Source organism: Rhodamnia argentea, chromosome 8, assembly GCF_020921035.1.
Source record: "Rhodamnia argentea isolate NSW1041297 chromosome 8, ASM2092103v1, whole genome shotgun sequence".
Lineage (NCBI taxonomy): Eukaryota > Viridiplantae > Streptophyta > Magnoliopsida > Myrtales > Myrtaceae > Rhodamnia > Rhodamnia argentea.
This window is the reverse complement of record NC_063157.1, coordinates 18,355,670-18,380,666: the sequence shown is the minus strand read 5'-3', so window position 1 is coordinate 18,380,666 and position 24,997 is coordinate 18,355,670. Positions and strand designations below refer to the sequence as shown.

At 40.1% G+C, this 24,997-nt stretch overlaps 1 protein-coding gene across 2 annotated transcripts; it reads left to right on the top strand.

The window, feature by feature from the left end:
- LOC115733265 (T-complex protein 1 subunit alpha-like) lies at positions 1–21,630 on the top strand. 2 transcript variants are annotated; one of them, XM_048284473.1, is made up of 18 exons: positions 1–182; positions 274–338; positions 834–923; positions 1,011–1,097; positions 1,210–1,269; positions 1,436–1,486; positions 1,752–1,847; positions 2,286–2,351; positions 2,568–2,785; positions 3,839–3,935; positions 4,298–4,384; positions 5,262–5,319; positions 18,565–18,641; positions 18,913–19,017; positions 19,731–19,859; positions 20,007–20,101; positions 21,107–21,197; positions 21,303–21,630. In XM_048284473.1, the coding sequence occupies exons 1-18, from the start codon at positions 110–112 to the stop codon at positions 21,387–21,389; spliced, it is 1,632 nt and encodes a 543-aa protein (XP_048140430.1). In that variant the 5' UTR covers positions 1–109; the 3' UTR covers positions 21,390–21,630. The 2 variants fall into 2 exon arrangements, 1 of the variants encoding a protein (XP_048140430.1); XR_007199594.1 differs by lacking the exon at positions 21,303–21,630 and having other exon boundaries at positions 19,996–20,101; positions 21,107–21,190.
- The last annotated feature ends 3,367 nt before the right edge of the window (positions 21,631–24,997 follow it).

The window sequence follows — 24,997 nt, the reverse complement described above, 5'->3', positions numbered from 1 at the left end:
GCCGCCGACACCGCAGATCCGATTCGCTACATTGTCGCAGCTCTTTCCTCGTCTTCACGCGCATCGATCCCTTGTTTTCTATTTCTCTGCTAAAACCAGGGTAACGAAAATGGCCATTCTGGCCCGGACGCCCGACATTTTAGGTGAACGCCAGTCCGGCCAAGACGTCCGCACTCAAAACGGTACTCCTGTTCTTTTTTTCCCCCCTTTTCGATCGATCGACTTTTTGTTTTCGCACTTCAATCGGTGAGATTTGTGAATTAATTTGAACAGTGGTGGCTTGTCAAGCTGTGGCCAACATTGTGAAGTCCTCGCTCGGTCCTGTTGGTCTTGACAAGGTAAGTTTTGTGGTGATGTGTATTTACTCGTTTGCTTTCATTTTCAGCGTAGGGGCAGTTGGGCGTGGCTGACCTAAGTCTTTTACCATTAGGTCTGATATTGTTGTTGGTCTTATTAGTTTGTTGAGAGTGATGCCATTGTGCGTGTTTCAGCTTTGTCAATGTTCTCAGAGCTGCTGATTTGATTTGACGCAAAAAAAGCAAGCATACATTTATTATGTTAAGTGGTTATCTTTGTTATTTTACACTTGCTGTTGGTTGTACGAGATGCAATTCTATAATCTATTAGATGAAATTAGTCACCAGAAGTGTTAATGATGCTATCTCTGTGCTTTACTCACTTGAACTTTAACTTTAGGGTTGATCTGGTATGGAATGGTAGTAACCATTAAGGATTACTGTTGACTGTTGCATTGGGAGTTTATGTAATGTCATCTTTTCCTATGTAGAGATTGAAAATCTAACTCACCTCGGTTGTCTTGTTCGACTAGTCAGATGTTGGTTGATGACATTGGTGACGTAACGATTACTAATGATGGCGCTACAATACTCAAGATGTTAGAAGTGGAGCACCCAGCTGCTAAGGTGGGTGGATGGCCACCTCGTGTTATGTGACAAGACTCTGAAGCTGGGAGATATAGGCACTCATTTTTGCTTCACTTGGGTATACAGGTATTAGTGGAGTTGGCTGAGCTTCAGGACAAAGAGGTCGGAGATGGTACAACTTCAGTGGTCATTGTAGCTGCAGAGTTGCTTAAGGTAATGGTAGCTATTTGAGGTTGGACGCAACTTAGTTTGTGGGTTGTCCTGGTAATTTGTTACTTTAAAGTGATGTGTTGTCTAATCAGTGACTTGATCATTGCTTTTGCAGAGATCAAATGATCTGGTGAGGAATAAGATTCATCCAACATCGATAATTAGTGGTTTCAGAGTGAGTAATTTGTTTCCCATTTTTCTATTTATATTTCCATTTTCCCTAGAATATGATGGGAGTTGACAGACGAGCAGTCAGAGCATGCATGCACAGTAAGATAATCTTATTTCTCATGTTTCTCTGGCAAATTTCTCTCATGTTTTATGTGTTTCCTGTTATGCAGCTTGCTATGAGGGAAGCTTGTAAATATGTTGATGAAAAATTAGCAGTTAAGGTATGACTTTGTGAGCAAGTATAATTTACAAAGTTCAAAATTTGATTAGTATTTTTGTTTATGGCTAACGAAAAGTTTATGCTTAAGTGCAACTTGAAATGAAATGATTGACACAATTACAACAATGTTTCTGTGCTTTATCATGATCTGCAATCATTTTTAAGGAAATGAGTTGAGCCATTTTATTTTTCCACTTGTTGGTGGTAAACTTGTTTGGCTATGATCTATATCTTTATTGGACATTATGCTTTCTGATTTTTCATAGGTTGACAAGCTCGGAAAAGATTCCCTTGCGAACTGTGCCAAAACAAGCATGTCATCAAAGTTGATTGCTGCTGACAGTGACTTCTTTGCAAACTTGGTATGTTGACAGTCACTATAATAGTGGAACTTTTAACCTCTAGATTATGGGTGGGGTTCAAGTGGGGAGGCATCTTGTTTGAGAGGAGAGGGAGGAGCCATGGTCCATGTTACTTAGTATAAACACTGTTGCTTTTTGTATTTTCTGGTGAGGCTGCGGATATGGTCAGTATGTATTTTTCCATGAGTCAATCATACTGGTCTTTCAACAGCTTTATAAGTCGATCCTAAACTCCTTAACCTAAAGGTTCCTTCTCGAGTAGAACTCCTGTCATGTTATTAGTGCTGGATAAAATTACTTCAAGTTGCCTCAAAATATGCTTCATAATTGTGCTCAGCATATCCAGGATAAATATTAAAGCAATGCGTCATTTATGGTGCATAAAGTAATTATGTTAATCTGCTAGTTTATTGTTGGCGCATAACAATTTGCTTTCAGGTTGTAGATGCAGTACAATCAGTAAAAATGACCAATGCCCGCGGGGAAGTTAAATATCCTATCAAGGTTAGTAGTTCGTATTTACATCTTGTAGGTGTAATACTTTAGGAGGTGTTGACATGGAGCTCTTCTGCTTCTCTATCTTAATCAGTAGTTGAATTGTCAAAAAAGACGAAACCATGGCATGAGTCTGTTTGCTGTAAAGGCTTATGAGGCTGATTGTGTTACAAGCTTAATTTTCCTGATCATTGAGGAATACTAATGCCGTTTTTTCATGTCCAGGGAATCAATGTTCTCAAAGCTCATGGGAAAAGTGCCAGAGATAGCTACCTTTTGAATGGATATGCATTGAATACTGGTCGTGCTGCCCAAGGAATGCCTGTTAGAGTTTCGCCTGCAAAGATTGCATGCCTTGACTTCAATCTTCAGAAGACTAAAATGCAATTGGGTGTCCAAGTTGTCGTGACTGATCCAAGGGAGCTGGAGAAAATTCGACAAAGGTAATCAGATGGTGGACTTCCTTTTCTTCTGACAGGCTGGTAAATTAGTCTGTCATCTCTTGGTGATTGTATGACTCAAGTCATTTCCTTAGAACGACGGATCTTTGCATTTCCACTAGAGTGAAGTTTTGTTTCTTTATGTCCTTTCTGTGGCTGTAACTTTTTTGGGCACCCAAAATTGTGCATATATATAACAATGGTTATTACCATTACTGCTATGGTAATTACTACTATTTACTGCTACTGCTAGTGCTACTACTATAAGGACATATAGATGTTATAGTTATCATTAGATGGTTATGATGAAAATGGTATATCCGAAAAACTATAATAATAAGGGCCAAAATATACAACAAATTTTTTTATCATCATTTTGATAGCCACAGTATTCTCACAACATCTTTTGCCAAATGCATTAATCATTTGTGGCGATAGCATAGCAGCTTTAAAAGATCTGTTGCCATATACATGTGCTTTGGCACAACATAGCACACCACAACACAGCTACAACATGGTTACAGCAAAGCTTCAACTGTACCAAGCACGCTCTAAATTATCATTGTCAATGGGCATATCTTGCGATGTATTTGGTTAGGAGAGTGAAATTGCTGCAGCAACTGTTCAATATTAACTCTTTCATGCAATATGCTCATATAACTTGGGGAGATTTTTTGTTTCTCTTGTCACCTGTTGACTGATTTACCTTCTGACCTTCATAGTTCTTTAGATATAGTCTTTAAATACAACATAGTTACAGCAAAGCTTCCACTGTTCCAAGCACACTCTAAGTCATCATTGTCAATGGGCATATATTGCGATGAACTTGGTTTAGCAGAGTGAAATTGCTATATCAACTGTTCAATACTAACTCTTTCATGCAATATGCTCATATAACTTGGGGAGATTTTTGGTGTCTCTGGTTGCCTGTTGCCTGTTGACTGATTTACCTTCTGACCTTCATAGTTCTTTAGATATAGTCTTTAAATAGTGGGCCACTTGTGTTCATCTTGTTTGCTGAGTGCAGGCACTGATTAAAAATTTTCATTTTTGTAGGGAAGCTGACATGACAAAAGAACGTATTGAGAAGATACTGAAGGCTGGGGCCAATGTTGTTCTGACCACAAAAGGGATTGATGACATGGCACTCAAGGCAATCTTCTACATGATTTGCTTTTTTATTGTTTTTTATCCTTGGAATACTGTACCGGATGCTAAACAAGAGCATGCAGAGTCATCTTTTGCTAATTTGTATTTATGTGGATGTTTTTTTTTGGGTAAGGATGTATTTATGTGGATGTTTGTTTTTATTATCTTGTCAAATAATCTCTTAAAACATCTCCTCATGTATGAAGTGGTTATGCTCGAGTATTCTGTCTTTACTTAAATTGGCTGCACTCAGATAATGTAATCTATTTGATTTAATTGTCAATAAATGATGATCTAGTATGTCATCTGTGTTTTCTGTTTGATTCAGAGTTTATAAATTACTTCTATACTTGTTTAATGTTCCAGTATTTTGTGGAGGCTGGTGCAATTGCTGTGAGACGTGTGCGGAAAGAGGATATGCGTCACATTGCCAAAGCAACGGGTGCAACCATGGTAAGTTCACCAATTTTTTCAGTAATTTCTTCTTCAATATTTGCTGGCATTTCATTCTTTGTTGAAACTTTGCTAATAAGAGCATTAGTAAGATGAGAACTCAAAAGTAATGTGATGCATATGTTGATAATTTTATTTTAGCAATGACTTGAAATGTTGAAGAAAGATGCAGGATGGCATTTTCGATGGGTTCATACTAATCTTCATTGCTTGCTTTTTAAAGTCCCATTTAATTCTCTACTTGGTAATGTGATGCATATGTTGATAATTTTATTTTAGCAATTACTTGAAATGTTGAAGAAAGATGCAGGATGGCATTTTCGATGGGTTCATACTAATCTTCATGGCTTGCTTTTTATAGTCCCATTTAATTCTCTACTTGGTATCTGATGTACTACATTTTATCATTTCATGTGAGAATGAACTTAGTTTCTCCTAAGCAAAAGGCATTTTATTGGACGTTTTGGTACTTGACATGTGTTTTTCAAAAACTAAAACTGTCGCACTGTTTTTATTTGCCAGTTATGAGCTTTTTTATTTTATATTGGGTTTTCAATGTCGGAATTTAGATAGCTTGACATCTGATTAATTCTTATATGGGTGAGTTTCTTGCCAATGAATGATTATTGGAATCTTGAGTATGGAACGCCTGTATATGACTTCTTGTTCTTGTCATCATCTCACCCGATGTTGCATATGTTGTTCGTTTTGCCTTATAGTGGGGGATTGAGTATACGAGAGGGTGAGCATGAGTCATAACATTGCTAGTTTTTGCTTCCAGTCATCTTCCTTTTTCGTGCTGGTGTCATGGGTCAGATTCCCGATTCCGTGGATTTTTCCTCATTCCGTACCTTGGTATGTCCTTGACTATATGCGGGTTTCAACATTTGCGGATATGGAAGGAGAAGAAACATATGATTCATCCTTTCTTGGACATTGTCGCGACCTAAAAAAAAATAGACAAGTTAAGTTTCGGGCTAATGGATTATCGGGTTAATTAATTAACTAACCTAACTCGGACTCTCCCAAGTCCATACCAAATCGCAACTTATGGTTCATGTGATTATCTTGCAAAAGATTTTTCATTTTTTGGAGCCGCCACTAATCATTTTTGGTAGGTTGATTAGAAACCTAAATAAAATAGCGGGAGAAAACTATCTTATTTCCGCGAACCGGAGATTTTGAATTCGGGGGATTTGGTTACGTCGATTTCTCTAACGCCCTTTCGGTACCATTTTCATGAAAAATATTTGATTTGGCTATTTTGATGGATTTTGCTTGAAATTCAAAGATGCAATTTTTTTGGTTTTTTCTTCTTTTTTATGGGGATGTAAAACATTGAACTTTGTACGATATACACCATGGGTGATTTAGAAAGAAAGAAAACGCAACCCGATCCACGAGTATTTATAAAAATAAATTAACATGTAATAATGCTAAAATTTGAAACACGTGGCATGTCTAAAATAAACAAACAAATATTCAAACCAAACGATTACATTTTTGTAGATCGAGATGGAAAGGATTACCTTCTATTACACAAAATCTTACTCACATACACGTTATAGTTCCCTTCAAGATCTCGGAGTGGAAGAACGCGGTTGTCGTCGAAAATGGCAAGCAATGGCCTTGTTGGGTTGCGAGGGGCGAAATATGTGTCGGGACTCGTCGAAGATGATGCTCGACTAAAACACTTTTCTTCACTCTCGAATTTTCTCTTCCGATTTTTCTCAAGAACTCTATTTTTCCTCTCTAAAAATTCCTCTCAAAAACTCTCTCAAAACTCTCTCAATTCTCTTCCACTCTTCCTAAAAAACTCTCTCAATTCTCTTCTACTCTCTCTCTCAATTCTCTTCCACTTCCCCCTTCTTCATCTTCTTTTCATTATCTTCCCTTCATCATCTTCCCTTCTTCATCTTCTTTTCATTATCTTCCCTTCATCATCTTCCCTTCTTCATCTTCTTTTGGTATTTGCAATACGGTCCCCGAAGTTCCAAGTATTTGCAATACGATCCCTGAAATTTTAAGTATTTGCAATACGAGTCCTTGAAGTTTCAAATCTTCTCGGTGTATTTTTCCATCCCGTGCCTAGTCTAGACGCATGCTAAATTAAGTGTTACGCTTGCCCGATTATATGCCAATGCAATGTACGCTAAAAATAAATATGTGAGATGATTTTTTATAATTTTTATGCAAAAAATAGATTAATCAAAATTTAGGCGTCAGCAATAGCCCCTCTTTGAGTGGAGGCTCGTAGAGGTTCCGCTCAAAGACAAAATTGAATCCTAAATTTTGATAGTGCAAATTATGGATGAACTTTTTTGGCGGGAGTTTTAATCCCATTTTTTTTAATGTAATGAAGTGATGCATGATATGCAAGACCGTAAATAACATGTGTCATAATTCCTCTTTTCCATGTTAGAGAAACATGCACATGGATCGCATACAAGAATACTCGTTTTACCAAATTTCTCGTAAGCTAATGGTTCTCTTAATTTCCAAGTTTCTTTTTGCGGATGCAAGGATTTTAAGGTATTTGGCCTATCTGTTATCGGAGACTTCTCCCTAATGCAAGACAAATGCAAGATATGTGTGTCGTTTGAGATCACAAGAGCTACGTCGTTGTGAGTCGAAAGAAGTGGGATCAAGTTCACAAGAGCTACGTCGTTGTGAGTTGATTAAATGTCGAAATCGCCAGGTGCATATGTCTTCACGATTCGATAAAGGGGGAACCAAAATCATAAGAGCTACGTCGTTATGATTTGGTTTGGATCAAAAAATATGGGTGCTTATGTTTTCATGATTTGATAAAGGAGCCGAAAATCATAAGAGCTATGTCATTATGAGCCGACTAAAGGTCAAGATCACCGGTGCATACGTCTTCGTGATCCGATCTTCGAAATCATAAGAGCTACGTCGTTATGATTTGAAGAGATGTCAAGATCGCCGAGTGCATATGTCTTCACGTCCCGAGATTGAAACCATAAGAGCTACGTCGTTATGATTTGATAAGATGTCAAGATCGCCAGTGCATATGTCTTCACGTCCCGAGATTGAAACCATAAGAGCTACGTCGTTGTGATTTGATAAGATGTCAAGATCGCCGGTGCATATGTCTACACGACTTGACGGAAGAGGCATATTGCCCGAATTGAACAATATTTGATAGGAGCACCATCGAATGGAATCGATAAGTACAAAAGGGGCATATTGCCCGAATTGAATCATAACAACTATCATGAGAAGAGTTGTTAATTTGAAAAGGGGTTCAGAAAACTTACCCGGGTTCTCCAAACGATTAATCAAGGAACGAAGCGATTGCTTGTATCGTACACTGGTAGGCATTTGCCAAAGAAAACTTGCTCATTCAATAATCCTTGGATGAATTTCGAGACCTTGGGAGGGAACTCGAACATCGGGAATGTATTACCTATCATAGAATGTCATAGGTAACACACACAAACATATTCAACAATGAGTATAATGCAATCACTCATACTATGGTTCATGCATAACCATTCTGTCAAGTTTGCATTACCAATTTTGTCCAGGGAGGTTCTCACATTACGAATACCTCGAATGTGAGCTGAATGGGGGACTTCGATCCGAAAGGGCTTTCTCTCACTCTCGAGAAAAGCTATTTATCCCGTCTGCAGGATTCAAGAGAAATCACTCAATCTTTCCATCATCGCATTCGATAAGGATCCAAGTAATCTCGCAATTGATACGACCGAGTCGATCCGGAGGTCTTGATTAGGACCGTAATGAGAGCTAGGTCAAAGGTTTACAAAGGGGACTCCGGTTGAGTCAAGGTCGCTGAAATGAATTTCTTCATCATTTGCTCCGGATTTACAAGTCAAGAATCCCGCAAAATGAGAGAGAAATAATCTTGCTCGAACTTCTTCGAGTGATGCTTAAAATCATTTAACTCTACGTTAACTCAAGTGCCCTAATCGGAAGAGACTTTGGAGGGTTATAACGTAGGCTAGGATTGGGGACGAGGAACGAAAAGGCTCGTTTTGGCTCGAAATTAAATGAGAAGGGGCTTGACGTTGGTGATCATTGCCGACTAGTCACCGATCTTGGTCTTCCGGAAATGTCTTGAGAAAGAATACCATCATTGAATGAGGGATGGTAGTTTTCTACTGAAAATTGCACTTTACAAACCGATTTCTTGGGGAGTCTTCTTCATAACAAGTGTCTGTCAAGGATTTGCAAGAGACACAATGCAAACATGTACATGGAATTTACAACTTAACATGCAAAAATGTACATTCAAAATTCAGAAGTACTTTACAAATGAATGTGCATTGGCCTTACTTTTGGTAGGCACTTTGCTTTTCCTATGCTTGAAATTTTCATATGAGATCGGCCTTTGCTTTTCTTACTCCCGACTCTCATTTTTCTTTTTTTCTTCTTTTTTTCGAGAAAAGATTTCTTTTCCTTTTTCTTTGAGAGCCCTTCGACATCTCTTTATTTTGCTTTTTTTTTTTTTTTGTTTTTTTTTTTTTTTTTAGAGCGGGCCCTTCTCCTTTAAAGCGAGTTTGCCTCTCCTTTTTTTTTTTTTTTTTTTACAATCCCATGATTTTGAACCAGGAATTACAAAAGCATAAACATTTACAAAGAAAAATTATGTAAACATAAAAAATGTAGCATACAAGAAATGAGTCCATTCGGGAATTCTCTCGTTGACCCGACTATCTCCAATTCTAATCCTTGGGAATATGCTATCTTTATCTTTGGAATGAGCAAATGATCACCAACAAGGGTTTAAGAAATGAATTTGCAGGCTCAAGTGGGCTATGCAAAGAATGAAGTGTATAGGATAGAGAAATGAATGCTCTTCATCATCCTAAGGCACTTGAATTAAAATTCGAGTATAAATGCAAAGAAACACCCGAAGATTAATGTTAGTCCGAGAAAGAAAATTTCTAACCATTTACCTCGTGTTGTTCTGGAATTAACTCGTCTGGGACCCCGATGTGGGGTGATTTTTGACAGGGGTAAAGAAATGAAACCACCGCTCAAAAGGGGTAATCAATGGATCACCCGTAGTGTTTGGGATAGAGAACCGAATGCCTCTGTCATTTCGGCTATCGTACCTTTTGCGAGAAAACCTTTTACCTTGTGAAATGCGGAACTTAGCCATCGTTCAACTCTCCCGAAAAAATGGGACGTGTTTGGGAAAGGATTGCCTTTCATCATCCCGCTTGCCCCATTCCGTACATTCGATGTATCTTATGTAGTTCATGTTCCTTATTCGAGTTGGTAAATTAAACATGAGGAACAATCATGCGCAAACTATGCAATGTATGAGTGTTTTTGAGCATATAAAATGCAGCAACTTTTTATCTTGGTGGACGAGAATTCGCAAGCACATAAGAAACTTCTTAGGGGCATGGATTGGGAGTTGCCCTTGCTCATGCAAATGAGTTGCAAAACTTCATTATCTCGGTTCGAGACATGAGATTGTCAAAGGCTCCAGGAATTTCTTATTTCATTAATTTTTCGGGGAGAATGGATACTTCCCTATCCGGAAAGGCGGTGACCCTGTAAAAATCAAAAGGGAAAGCGTCAATGTACGTTCTCATGTTCTAAACGAGTTGAAACGATACCGCTTTACCCTTGTACGAATTTCTTGTGAACTTTGAATTGAAAAGATCAACTCATCCGGATCGGATTGCATGTCCCGGGATGTTATCCCTCCGGTTTTGTAACCATCTGGCCGAGCTTCAATCGGCATTGAACTGCGAAGCAAAAAGGTTTTTATTAGTCTTTGTACATTGATGCCAAATCCCGAAATCGAACCCGGGACGCCTCGGACCACTGTCATTCCCCAACCACTAGGTTTGTGGTGATGTCGGCGTCCACGGTTGGTTCGCTTTTTGCTATATTGTTCTCAAAACAGTTGGCAATCCCCCGTCGAGAATAAAAAAAAAGCATAATTTAGAGTTTGAAATGATCGAGAGCCAATTGGGACGATACGGAGTTACCCATCTTTGAGCCCGCTTGGCCTTTTACTCGTATTCTCCCAAGTAAGGCTATTCGGAATCTCTCTTTACGGGCGTTCGGGCGTCGTCCACAAATTGATTTGCTACTGTGCCTAGCTTAACAAGGAACTCACGCATTTGATAAGGGATGAGAAAATTCGCCCTTTAACTCTAGGCAAATTCTAGACGGACTAGAAAGTAAAAAAATATCCCACGCAGGGGAACTATACATGGAATCAAAGAAGTATTCATGCGAGATTGGTTCCACCTCTCTTGCTGGCCATTCCAATGATCGATCGATTTTGTCTTGGATTATACACCAACGATCGTTGTTCAAGGATCCATAATCACTTGCTTCGGATCACAACTCGGAGGTCCTTGACTCCGAACCGGGCGATCAATGTGGTGAGCTCATCATCAAAGTAATCTTCGATTGATACTCGAATTGGGTAGTGTTACTTGCTAACACTAGCGACGGATTTCCCACTTTGTTTTCACCGTGAGCGATCGACCCCTTGAGCTTGAACTTCCGCCGTTGCTCGGAAACTTCTAGGGATGATCAACTGTCTCTGCTGCTAGAACCACCAGCGGAAGGTTGGTATGACATGTATTCTTGATTGGGAAGTGGCCGAGTACCTTTTGCTCGGTAGATTTTCCCGTATTGATCTTCCAATCAACTTTGGTCCCGTCGTGTTGGTCCCAACTGCGCATCGTGCTTCCTCGACTTATCTCTAACCCTTTGAAGGTGATTCGTGACACTTTGCATGGTGAGTCCGTCTATATTCATTATTCTGTATACAGCCATTGGTCGTGTCTTGAATTGATTCCTAGTGTCAGCTGCCTCAATGAATATAGAATGAAGCTTGGCGGACCAAAGGGGCCTTTTCTTTTGGACAAAATCGTCGTCATCAGCCTTGGTCGTAGTTTTTTTGTTCGAGTAATTGCTTCCTTACAGCATGCTGCCAAATGTTTTGGAGCATTCGAACGCAGGCGGCTTCGTAGGGACGTCTCGAGCACCATGCAATGTGGCCCTCGTTATGAACTGGCGATCATTACTTGCCGATACTACGATGACTCGTATGTCTAACTCGGAATCAATGATCTTTAAGAGACCGAAACCGTCCATATTGATCCCTACCACGGCTGTGACGACGATGTCAAACTCTTCTTTGTACTTGCCTCAGCACTTCTAAGGCATCCGTTGCCTTCGCATAAGCAAAAACCCCGTACATGCAACTTCTCAAAGATAGCAACGAGGATTGAGAGGGAAACGGGGTTGCCATCAATGGCCATGACTCATGAGATCCTCGGGATAGGAAGGTTCCCATACTTCCGCTTGGAATGAACGTGTTTTTCTTTTAAAACCTTCCATATGTAGACCGAAAATGGTCATTTCGACTAGAGAATGAGCTTTAGATGTTCTTGGACTTGCAAAAACAAATTGCCCGAAAATCACAAAAGCGATGATGGCCTTTCGTGACGGATTCAAGGTCGCTAGGTGTATGGAGACTTCAAGTTCTTTATAAACTTCCTCTCTCTTTTTTTTATTAGTCTTGCAGACAGGTTTTCGCTTTCTCTACGAAAGAGGACAGCTTTTTCTCTCCTTTTCGGTCTTAGTGCCTTGGATCCGTTTCGTAATAACTCTCATCTCTCACTCCATCTATCATCTTCTTCCTTTTCCGATATGGAGGAGCCCTCAAATCTTTTCACTTTCTCTACAAACGAGGCGCTTACTTCCCTCCTCAAATCTTTTCGCTCCCTCCTACGAGCGAGCGGTTATTTCCCTCTTCAAATCTTTCCGCTTTCTCCTACGAACGAGGCGCTTATTTCCCTCCTCAAATCTTTTTGCATCTACCTATGTGAAGGCTTTTAATGCTTTTTCTTTCGGCGTTCAGTCAAATCTGACAAAGAATTCACGCATTTAAGCATGACGATATTTGCGGATAATACTGTTCTTTGCCCCTTGATTATCTCTAGGCGTAAAAGGAAGAATGTCTCACATGGGGACTTTGTAACAAACAGTACATTCATTCACGCATGTCTCTACTTCTCTTGAGAATTCATAAGGGCTAGCTAGTAATGCTCAAAAGAGTGATATTTTGAAAGCCCATAATAAAAACTCAAGCTTCATGTAGGCTACTGATTCGGAGTTTCATCGGTGTTGAATTGGCCGACCGTGACATCGTGAAACTCCAATTGTAGTGATGCATGTCACTTCCCTCGAAGGGCATCGGTTCACGCCTCCGCAAGGCCGACTTTCCGGGATGTATCCCCAACGAAATCCGATTGTGCGAGAACTTGCTCGGGAGGATGAATCGATAAATGAGCATTTTCAATGCTCGAGTGTGGCTCATCAAGGAACATGCCACCAAAGGTGATGGGGTTGCTAGCAGACATGGCAAATAGCGATGTTAAGAGTATCCCTATACCTCTTGATCTCTCGCTCGAAGCTCTTCATTTTCTTCCTTTAGAGACGCAAGTTCATGACTTTCACTTCGAACCTTCACTCGGGCCCGCTTGTTTTGAAACCAAAACCCGACCTTCAAGGGCTCCATTCCTAGCTTCCGGCTCAACTCATTTTTTCGTTTCCCGTTCACGTAAGGGCACTCCTTGAAGGCACTTCGAGCTCTTTGATTTGATGTTTTCTTTTACGGGGTTGACTACGGCTGCTGCTGCTGCTATTGTTGTTCTTGTTATCGAGATCTTGAACTTCACCGCCAAGGGAGTTGGGTTTTACGGCCTGCGGCTGGATCCGGCCTCGAAATTCAGCGGTTCATTCTCGGGGATGTCTAGGTTGGTTGCCTCCGGTAAGTGCTTGGTAGCCTCCAAACATGTTGGATTGAAATACTTCTTACTTCCTTTTGTTCACTCTACTCTCCATTTGTATGCTTACTCTCTCCAAATTCTTCCGAGTAAACATGCATATTCCGAGTCTCCCTTTTAACGTGGATGAAAACCACCAAGCCGTGCTTCTCCCAAGATTTCATGTTTCCCGCTCTGTCTTCTTCATTTCCTTCGACATCTTTGGGACCCTCAAATCTTTTCTGCAAGATGCTTGTCCCTCTTTTAATATGGCGAGACCTTTAAGTCATTTCGCAACTTTTTCGAATTGGTGAGCCTCGAGATGGTAGATCCGTGATTCACGGGACGAAACGTCTGTAGTTTTGCCCGGATAATTAACTCGGCCCCCACAATAATTATTGCTATAACTTTTTCTGCCCTTTAAATTAGGATTTAACGCCGAGACGATTATCGCTTTCATATCTTCATCTCCAACCTTCTAAGCACTCTTTCGCATCCACTCTTTTTTAGCGAAACTTCAGCAACAATGGCCTCCCCTCCCCGCACGCGTCTTCTCGGCTGAAGTTTTGGCCAAATGGGAGAAACTTTATAATCTCTTAGGCCAGGGCTACTCTTATATAGCCAACCATCCGGAGGTCGAAACCGAAATCCGTCTCATGTTTACGGATATGGACACCGTTTCTATTCAAGGTACCGAGTTAGAAAAGGAATATAGGATCTTCCCTACCCTCTTCACTAACTTCCCGGAGGCTTACCATCTTGCTCATCAAGATGTTACTTTGGCTCATCTTGTGAGAGCTCGCTATCGATCGGTCGGACAGACTTGGTGTTGGCCGAGTCTTGTAGCCGACAATCATAAGAAGGCCCTTGACTATGGTAATGAACAAGTCTCGCTGCGATTCGTGAGAGGGGAACTTGGTGGAACGTTTGGCCATGTCCCGGACCATCTTCGAGCGCGATCCGCTCGATATCGTTTTGAAATTCCAATGCACATGGCCGGGAAGAAAGGCCGGACGATCCGACCCTCGGATATAGCCAGCGGGAGAATGCTGATCCATGACTTGGAATCTGCTGCCGAGTATCACGAGGACAGGGTGGCCAAGCTTAAAGAGAAATGTGAGCTCCTCCTCTTTAAGCCGGGCGGATCTCGATTCTCGAAGCGATCGGTGTAGGCGGAGCATCAACCGTATGGAGAGTCGGTTAAACTCCTTTGTGATGCTCATTAGGGCTCGGTTGGCTTTACGTTCCCACCCCGATGATCCGTTTGTAAGGTTTCCCGATGGATGGAATAAATGCAAGTTTTTACCGATTTGCATTTCGCTTTCGCATTATTCCTTCTTCCATGTCTTTGACGATTTTATCTTGGTCGTCATATTTTTTTGCAAGATAACCCCTTTACTTTGTGGATATGTAAATCTCACGCTCCCGATGATCAATTCAATTGGGCCGGAGAAACCCCCATTTGAAATAATCTCTCAACAAACGAATGCCCGAATGTGAACAACTCAAGAATCTGTCTTAATATTATAACTCGATTATGAAAACATGAGAGTAAATCAAGTATAATATTTTTTTACAAAGATCGAATTGATTGGATTGGTAAAGACACGACCATCCATCTCGGCTAGAATTAAAGCACCACCAGGGAGCACCTTCTTTACTATATATGGACCACCATAGTTTGGAGCGAACTTCCCTTCCGGGGAGTGGGACCATTGGCAACAATTTTCGCAAGACCAGGTTATTGATCCGAAAATATCGAGGCCGAACTTTTTTGTTGAATGAATTAGCAACCCTCTGCCGATAACACCGGCCATGACATATAATCTTAAGTCTCTTTTCATCGATCGATTCAATTGGCTCGCCCTCTGCTTTGGATCCATTCAGCTTCCGTCGTATAGCTTGAGACAAGATATACGTAAGGAAGGAATTTCCACTTCAAGCGGTAGAACAACCTCCATTCCATATACAAGAGAATACGGGGTTGCCCCGGTAGATGTCCGGATCGAGGTCCGATACGCCATAAGTGCAAATGGCAACCTCTCATGCCAATCGCGATAATTTTCAGCCGTCTTCGCTAAGATTTTCTTGATGTTCTTATTGGCGGCTTCTCTTGCTCCATTCATCCGAGGACGATATAGGGAAGAGTTCGGATGCTTGATCTTGAACAATTCGTCCATTAGCTTGTTGTTTAAGTTCGAGCCATTGTCGGTGATTATAGCTTCAGGTGAACCGGTATCGAGCAATGATATCCCGGCGGATAAAATTCACGATATTTCGTGCCGTGACCGCTAAATAGGATGCGGCTTCGATCCATTTGGAGAAATAGTCAATCGCCACCAAGATGAATCGATGGCCATTGGATGCTTTAGGGTTGATAGGGCCGATAACATCAATGCCCCACATAGAAAACGGCCATGGTTCGGATAACCGATGCAACTCGTTTGGAGGGACATTAATCTTGTTACCATGAATCGACATTTGTGACAAGGGACATGCTTGAACCGGGTTGGAAGTCCCATCATACTTCTCGAAGTCGGTCATCTTGAACTTCTCCTAAGCCTTTGTGACCGAAGTTGTCCGTAGGGGGAACTAGAGCGGGAAGCGGCGGGCTGGCGGCGGATGATTGAAATTTGGCGGTGAAGGCGGCCATCATTTCTTTCATCTTTCGGGACATCATCCCTTCAAAGCGCTCGGTCAAGGAGCCAAGTTTCTCGTCTAGGGCAGCACTAACGGCATCGTTAATGTCGGCCATCCTCTTTGCGATCGATCGAGTAATATATGGAGGATCCGTGATAAATTACCTGTACACAGTAACAAACCCAAAATTAGTACAGGGAGCAAGAATAGCGAGCCGGCCCATGGCATCCCTCTAGACTCAAATGAACAAAGTGATTATGACCAAAGGATTGAAACATGTAATTTTCAGTTTGTCCGCTTTTACGAAAAAATTCGTATTAATTCGTACGTTGATCAAAACATGTCCAAATTTTACGAGCTTGTAGTTGAGAAGATGATGAACAACTTTTATGTTGGCCAATCAGACTAGAAATGCACGGATCAAATCAGTTTAATGTGTCTTTCCAAAAAAATCACGTTCAGAAAACTGTTATAACCGCATGTTGTTGAAAAAACGAAGGGCCATCTTAAATTATGAATTTAATTTTGAAATTTTGCAAGATATTAGTTGAAACATAGGTCTACAACTTTCGTGTTTGGCACTTACTCAAAGCTCGACCGTAGAATTTAGTAAAAATCGCACAACAGGAATAAGCCAAATCAGAATTGAGGACAACCGATGAAATTGTAAAAGCTACGGAAGCAAAGTGCGAAATTGGAAATAAGACAATGAAACTTCTAAACAATCAACCTAAACCATGGACCCGCCCAAAATAAAAATGAGATAACATGGTACAAGAGACAAGAAATTACCTCTCATACGAAGAAAATGCCAATCACAAAGACATGCGCATGAATTGTGAGTTTAAATCTTATTCTATCTATCCAAAAGGCTTTTGCAAAGTGAAATGATGAACGAAACGACATGTCGCAGCCTCGCGCACGAGTCATCATGACTAGTCGCAACCTCGCGTACAATAGTCATGACTAGTCGGGTCCAATCACTTCGGCTTGGTTCGGTCGACAAGGGCAATTCTCATGCATCGTAGCCTCACGTGCATAAGAACGACTCTTGAGCCATTTTTTGGAAAAAATTTTCGGGATCCGGATGGGATAACCTTTAGCGAAACCTTACTGCCAAGGTTAAAGAACCATCTAAATACCATCTTAAAACTATTAGTGTGACCCGAGTCCGGTCACGGGTTGTGTGCGATGTAGTGCAAATACGATAAATCATGCACAACAATTAAAGGCAAACACCGCTTCAATGATTCAAAAGTTAAATCACAATTCCAATTCACCAAGCTCCGCAAAACAAAGGGTTAGCCGATCACTCCTCCCCTTATAACTCCTAATCTGCAAAAACATTTAACACCTAAGAATGAGAATTCAACCAAAGTTTACCAAATCAAGTGATTTCTTTTTTCATGAAATTATCTCGCCTAAGTCCTCTTTGGGTCCCAGTGAGTCGCCAAGCTGTCGCGACATACAAAAATAAACGAGTTTATTTTTCGGGCTAATGGATTATCGGGTTAATTAATTAACTAACCTAACTCGGACTCTCCCAAGTCCATACCAAATCGCAACTTATGGTTCATGTGATTATCTTGCAAAAGATTTTTCATTTTTTGGAGCCGCCACTAATCATTTTTGGTAGGTTGATTAGAAACCTAAATAAAATAGCGGGAGAAAACTATCTTATTTCCGCGAACCGGAGATTTTGAATTCGGGGATTTGGTTACGTCGATTTCTCTAACGCCCTTTCGGTACCATTTTCATGAAAAATATTTGATTTGGCTATTTTGATGGATTTTGCTTGAAATTCAAAGATGCAATTTTTTTGGTTTTTTCTTCTTTTTTATGGGGATGTAAAACATTGAACTTTGTACGATATACACCATGGGTGATTTAGAAAGAAAGAAAACGCAGCCGATCACGAGTATTTATAAAAATAAATTAACATGTAATAATGCTAAAATTTGAAACACGTGGCATGTCTAAAATAAACAAACAAATATTCAAACCAAACGATTACATTTTTGTAGATCGAGATGGAAAGGATTACCTTCTATTACACAAAATCTTACTCACATACACGTTATAGTTCCCTTCAAGATCTCGGAGCTGGAAGAACGCGGCTGTCGTCGAAAATGGCAAGCAATGGCCTTGTTGGGTTGCGAGGGGCGAAATATGTGTCGGGACTCGTCGAAGATGATGCTCGACTAAAACACTTTTCTTCACTCTCGAATTTTCTCTTCCGATTTTTCTCAAGAACTCTATTTTTCCTCTCTAAAAATTCCTCTCAAAAACTCTCTCAAAACTCTCTCAATTCTCTTCCACTCTTCCTAAAAAACTCTCTCAATTCTCTTCTACTCTCTCTCTCAATTCTCTTCCACTTCCCCCTTCTTCATCTTCTTTTCATTATCTTCCCTTCATCATCTTCCCTTCTTCATCTTCTTTTCATTATCTTCCCTTCATCATCTTCCCTTCTTCATCTTCTTTTGGTATTTGCAATACAGTCCCCGAAGTTCCAAGTATTTGCAATACAGTCCACGAAATTTTAAGTATTTGCAATACAAGTCCTTGAAGTTTCAAATCTTCTCGGTGTATTTTTCCATCCCGTGCCTAGTCTAGACGCATGCTAAATTAAGTGTTACGCTTGCCCGATTATATGCCAATGCAATGTACGCTAAAAATAAATATGTGAGATGATTTTTTTATAATTTTTATGCAAAAAATAGATTAATCAAAATTTAGGCGTCAACGGACATGCAGAAGAAGTTGTAGAAGAGCATATTTCTGATGATGATGTGGTTTTGATTAAAGGGACAAAAACAACTAGCGCGGTGAGTTCATGCTCTTTCTGATTGGTCCAAGTCTTGAATTGGATAGCTATATTGGAATAATGTCCGCTAATCGTATTGGTATGACATAGACCTGGGAAGTTAGTCATTGTTTCAATGTTCGTATTATATTTCATAAGAACTCATTGAGTTTAGTTATCCGAGGATTTCATTACATCCTCTACTGTACCTGTGTTGTGTTTTTTTTTTTTGGATGGTAGAAACCAGTTGTTTCATACAAGTTGAGTTGTTCGTGTTGAGTTGTTTGTTGTAGGTTTCTTTGATCCTTCGAGGTGCGAATGACTATATGCTTGATGAGATGGAGAGAGCTCTTCATGATGCTTTATCAATTGTCAAGAGGACTCTTGAATCCAACACGGTAGTTCTCTTGGCCTTGCTTTATTTTCTTTAGATGACCCCGTTGGTGCTAGTCCGGAATATTCATTAAACTAACTATGATATGGATGACTTTCGGATACTTGTTCTCATAGAACCGATTACTTATGATACAGCCAGGGCCCAGGAAAATTATCATTTGATGCCCGAAGAACTTTGTGCGTTTTCCTTAGTTTATCTCTTGAAATGGTTCTCTGAGTTTGATATGGCATGCTTGCTAGACCTGCTCGCTAGATAACCGATTTGTGTTGTCTTTGAATTTCATTTAGTTAAGACAGGTTTAAGGCACATACTACTTAAGAAGACACCACCTCCGGTGCTCGCCTTTCGATCTTGAAGTTAGGGATTTTCTTATTCGACTTCTAGCGCAACCCTTTGTCATTTAAAGAAAAAAAGAAACCAAAATGAAGTCACGTAAAAGAACCCAAAGAGACATCTCATCCATGATGTTGGGGAGGGCTAGATATTAAGTGATAATATCGGAGTATTTCCTTGTAGAACTGGACCGGCTACCCGTGAATTTGGGTGTGTGGTGATTGTACAATGTCGGCATTTTCTGCACATAATCTATTGACAGTTCAGCTGTGACCTAACTAACATATGCACTTCTGCACTGTAATTATAAATGTGATTATGATTACTTTGCTTTGTTCTTCCCCATTTTACCCCCTTTTTATTGTTATGCTGGGATTACGGGTGGTAGCGGGTGGTGGTGCGGTTGAGGCTGCCTTATCTGTGTACTTGGAGTATCTAGCAACGACACTAGGATCCCGTGAACAGTTGGCTATTGCAGAATTTGCCGAGTCGTTATTAATTATACCAAAGGTCCGGATTAACATGCATTGATGTTTTTCAAACTTTACTTTGATTTTTGTCCAGGCTTAATGGAGCACTTGCATCCTATTTGGCGATGACTTTGGAAATTATCTTCCATTTTTATTAAATTATTTTTCTGCTGAAGGTGCTTGCCAGTCAATGCTTGCAAAGGATGCAACCGAGTTAGTTGCAAAACTACGGGCTTACCACCACACTGCACAAACTAAGGCCGACAAGAAGCATTTGTCGAGGTAATTCTTTGTTGTGTATTGACAATGATGTCTTTTGTAGTTGGCCATCATTTAGGTAACTTAAGATTGACTAACTTAAGATTGACTCCATTGATCTTTCTTTTCGATCCTCGCTTATTTTATTCCCGCAAGGGTTGCATTTATTGTGTTCGAGATCACCTTCACATACTCATGTAAACACGTGTGGACATAAGATGGGCAATTGTTTATGGAACATCTAGAATAATCAGAACCCAACAGTTGTGTGACTTCCAGGAAAAGAAAATTTGATCAGCAAACTTACGTGATTTCACCTGTTCTCATGCCGTCTTCACATCTTAATTTGTTGATTATAATGCTTAGACTTTCAGATGTTTAAACAAGAAATGAAACGACATTATACAAACTAATTGTAACGTGAATAGATAGCTTCAATACCAACACCTTAATATTTGTTGGATGTCCAAAAGCCTTGTAGAACACAATTTATAAGGTGACGTAAATTGTTTAGCTACGTCAAAGAGTCATGTCATGGAATGGAGTTGATGGTGGTTTGATCTCCAGAGACTTTTGGAAGCTTATCATCAGTTCCTGAAAGTTATCTCTTTTACCTAGATAAGAAAATATCGTATGGATGCTATCACTTTTTTCTGGTATAAATGACATTTTATCATTCAAAGTTGCAAGCATATGATTGGAGTTGTTTTAACAAGTGAGGTGAAAGATAACTCGCATAGCGGTTAAGATAATATTTTAAATGAAAAAGGATCCTGATATATTTTACTGTCTCAAGTTGTGAGTGTCATAGCAATAAGCAATAACACCAAGGGATTCAGGAAACTGTTAAAATCTATATTATGTCAACTGGGACGGTTAGGTTGATTCAATCATCCGAGTTGGACCAGCATCGAAGACCTTACTCACAAGACCGTTTACCATCTTTGTGTTGTATTCATTATAAGATTACTAAAGCTTTATTCCGTTGACTCTTCTAATATAGATACTGTTGGTTTCATGTCAACGCAGCATGGGATTAGATCTATCTAAAGGAACTATCCGGAACAACTTAGAAGCTGGTGTCATCGAACCAGCAATGAGCAAAGTAAAGATAATACAGGTAAAGGAAGAAGCATGAAAATGTGCATTCACTAACTGTTGTTGTTATTGTTATTGTTGTTATTTCATCTGCTATAATTTGTTTTTGGAACCTTTTGCTCCTCAGTTTGCAACTGAAGCAGCTATAACAATTCTTCGAATTGACGATATGATCAAGCTTGTCAAGGATGAAAGTCAGAATGGAGAGGACTAGGAATTTTGGTTTGTTTAAATGGTACTTGAATGGCGCCCACCATGGGGTGGAGGAGATGCCATCAAGCATTGTCCTCATTTTTTTTTTATGGGTTCTTTGTCTGTGTATGTTGATGTTAGTAGTTGTATCTTAACCTGGGGAGGAATTTTTGAACAGAGATGGTTGAGCATTGCTCGTCTTACTTTTCTGCAGCAGAGCGCCGTTATGGAATTTGAGTGCACTTATCATTTTACCAAAAGAACATCTGGGGTTTTTTTTTTGTTCCAACTACGATGGAGTTTTGAAAAGAATCTTTTATTAAAGGAGAAAAGGACATTGCAAGTGTTACAACTTTCGTAAGACGTTCGCTTTAATGTCAACTTCATTGAAGTGTCACGTTGGTGAAAAAAAAATGATAACTTGAGGCCTGGGCTTGATAGGTCGGATATGACACCGGATATGTTATAAATATCATATTCGGTGTTTGGGGTACACACAAGTTGGATATACTTGAGTATAATCCAGAAAAGAAAAAATCCCACATAAGCTGTGGAATGTACCCGGATGGAATAAAAATTCGATAGAGAAAATCACATGCGAGTTTTCACCTCGAAGACCAGCAAACAATCTCAAATAGGAGGTTCCAGCCTCAGGGGACTAGATCTGGGGTTGCCTGAGGCTGGCCCTCAACCTCTGCTTCTGTCGTGGCCTGTCGTCGTGGCAAATGCAGGAGGTCGCTACTGCTAGCTCGTCTCATGTGTGTCGAAATTGGGGCCGCTGGTCGCCGGGGGTATGAGCTCGCATGAGGTCCCTTGATCAGGGTGATTGGTCAGAGCTTATGGCAAACTGGGCAACGCGAGGTTCATGGTCATGGTGGTGGGTGTTGGTCCAGCGAGAGAGAGAGAGGGATTGGCGAATGACGGTGTAAGAAGATGAAGGTAGACAAGGAAGGAAGTGTGCGTGACTTTCTGGGCTGTTTGGTGTTGAGATGCCGAACCCTGACGTTGTCCATGAAGACTAGTAAGAAAAGTGCGTGAAAGGGAGCTTATGTTGTTGCAAGATGACAAGAAGACAAGCCTCAGTGGAACTTGAAGTTGCAGGACATACGGCAATGGTGGATTGAGAAGAACCGAGCCACCTTCCCCTGGAAGATCCCTTTTTCGATCTTTCCTCTCACATCTGCATCTTGAACTCCTTGGAGAACTGTCGAGGAAATGATTGGTGTGCGGCGTGAAATTGAAGGCGTGATTGACGGTGATTATGAGCATCAAATTTTTTCCACGACATAGAGATTCCCTTATTATCTATGTTATATCCGTACACCTAGTAAACATTGGCCATCATATTATAAATCCCATCGCTATCCCACCTCCCTTATCGTATCTGATAAAAAGAATCCTAATGACTAAATACAACCTACGTATATCTAGCGATGTATTTTGACGAAGAGTCATACATGATTTTTTTAATGAATTTCAAAGTATGACATGACCATCAAAACAAGTATTCTAGAGTGGACAATGAATAAATGGTAATTGGAAGTCCAAAAGCACGATGATCGACAAAATCAACTCTTCAAAAATTTTCTTGCATGTCTTTTCTCTGTTCTTCTTCCTATCGTCGTCAACATTCTTTATCTGGAATAGATTTCTTCGTCCGAACTCATTATCAGCTTTGCTTTCCACTTGTTTATTATCACCATTGTTGTCCTTCTCTATCTCTTTATCCTTTTCATCTAAACCAACAGCAGCTTTCTCACTCACAACTTCCTCCTCAGTGGACTTTGCCTCGGCAGGACGAGCCAAGCGAATTCCTTTTCTTCAGCTTCCAAATCTCTGCCTTGATAAATTCGAAAGTAGGCAAGCATGGTGAAGAAGACTGATTAGAGCCCTTCAAAACATAAAAAGCGACATTAATTTGGCCCCAATATGCATTGTGGTTTATGAATTTTTGATTTGTTTCATGTGATCTTTGGACTTTTAATCCATGTTCAATGTAGTCCTTCCATTAATCTTTAAGATCAAGAATAATATTAAATATTTCATTTAGTCCAAAGACTAAATTGAACATGTACAAAAAATTCAAGAACTACATTGAATAAATTAAAATTTCATGAACCACATTACACATTGGACTAAAGTACAAGGATCACATTGAACAAATTAAAAATTTAAAGATCACGTTACCCATTGAACCGAAATTCGAGAATCATTTTATGTCATCTTCCTGGAAGCTTCAAACTTTTCTCTGCCCTGTTGGAATTGTCAGAAAAGATAAATGTTGCAGGCGCCTCTTCACTATCTCCCCCACCACCAACTTAAACCACCAGACCCGAGGTCCAATTTTTGCATTCTAATAGAATTTCATTCTCATTCCTACAAACAACGATTCACTGATCCTTTTTATGGGGTGTGTTCCGGACCACCTCAATATACATGTTCGCTCAATCAATTTCATATTAAGTCGCATATTGATCAGACCAATAAAAAGAGGAGAGGTTATAATCAAAGTTACTAGTAGCAATCGACATAACTAGTTATGGTCAGCATGACAATGGATGAACTAAATGAAATATGTTATTTCTATCTACAAGGGCTTTTGTCTTGTAACACCTTGTGTCCGGATCACATCCTTCTCTCCATGGTACGGCCGTTTGAACCGAATCGAATGCCTTCATAGGATCCCGGAAAAACACATGTAGAGCGGGATACGATCTGATCTCCATGGAAGAATGGCATAACGAGGAGCGCAATTTCTTTTGAATACTAACTCAAACTCTAGTGGCCGAGGGTTATTATTAGCATCGGTTTTGATCACGTCACTGTTAAATTGGAGAACGCCAATGGTCTCCAACGCATTTCCATACAAATCTGTGAAAAGGTTTGTGGTTCCTCGGTGTTTACAGCAGTGTACGATGTTAAATTACTGTATCTTCTTTGTGTTGGGTCTCTTGCAATGGCGTGCCTACTCCTGTCTCTACTAAAGCACGAGATTATGTGATGGAGATGTGGGATTCGGTTAGGTCCTGCAAATGTTCTCCATATGAAGGTAGCCTTTTTACTTTAGCCCAACAACCCCAAAAAGGACGAAATTGAAGGAACTACGCAATTCAGGGAATTAAAACTGCACTAACTTTTAATGATTTTTTCATATTCAGATGGACAAAATTATAATACATGAAATTTTCCAAATAGACTTGAGTGAATCTCATTGAACAGAGTGCACATTCAGGAATCTCAACATGCCAGTAATGTTAACAAATAAAGAAACTGATCGAGCCATTAACAACCTCAAGCTGCTCGAAACCAAAAAACAAGCAGGCAGATTTACCCACCATCAGCTCTATCTAACCGAACCATCAACAAGCGGCCCAAAAGGAATGCACGCTCCCACAGCCCACACATAAGGCCACCACCAATCGGTTAGCATATTGACAAGTGAAGAAACCAAGACATTAAAATTCGTTTACAATCTCCAGGGGGTTAGAGCATACTCCAATACATGCCGATGGACTTCTCCACCATCTGCTACATTAGAGAAATAGAATTAATTCATGGAGAAAATATTAGATTCGTCACTGAAATTTTAGGCATTATTCAGAAGAGAATGCATTACCATATCTGCATCTA

Excerpts from the sequence above, each read along its gene's own strand:
- LOC115733265 (XM_048284473.1), top strand. The coding sequence starts at position 110 with ATGGCCATTCTGGCCCGGACGCCCGACATTTTAGGTGAACGCCAGTCC. Across the intron at positions 5,320-18,564 it reads TGATTCATCCTTTCTTGGAC|ATGCAGAAGAAGTTGTAGAA; the intron begins ATTGTCGCGACC and ends GCGTCAACGGAC. Across the intron at positions 18,642-18,912 it reads GGACAAAAACAACTAGCGCG|GTTTCTTTGATCCTTCGAGG; the intron begins GTGAGTTCATGC and ends TGTTTGTTGTAG.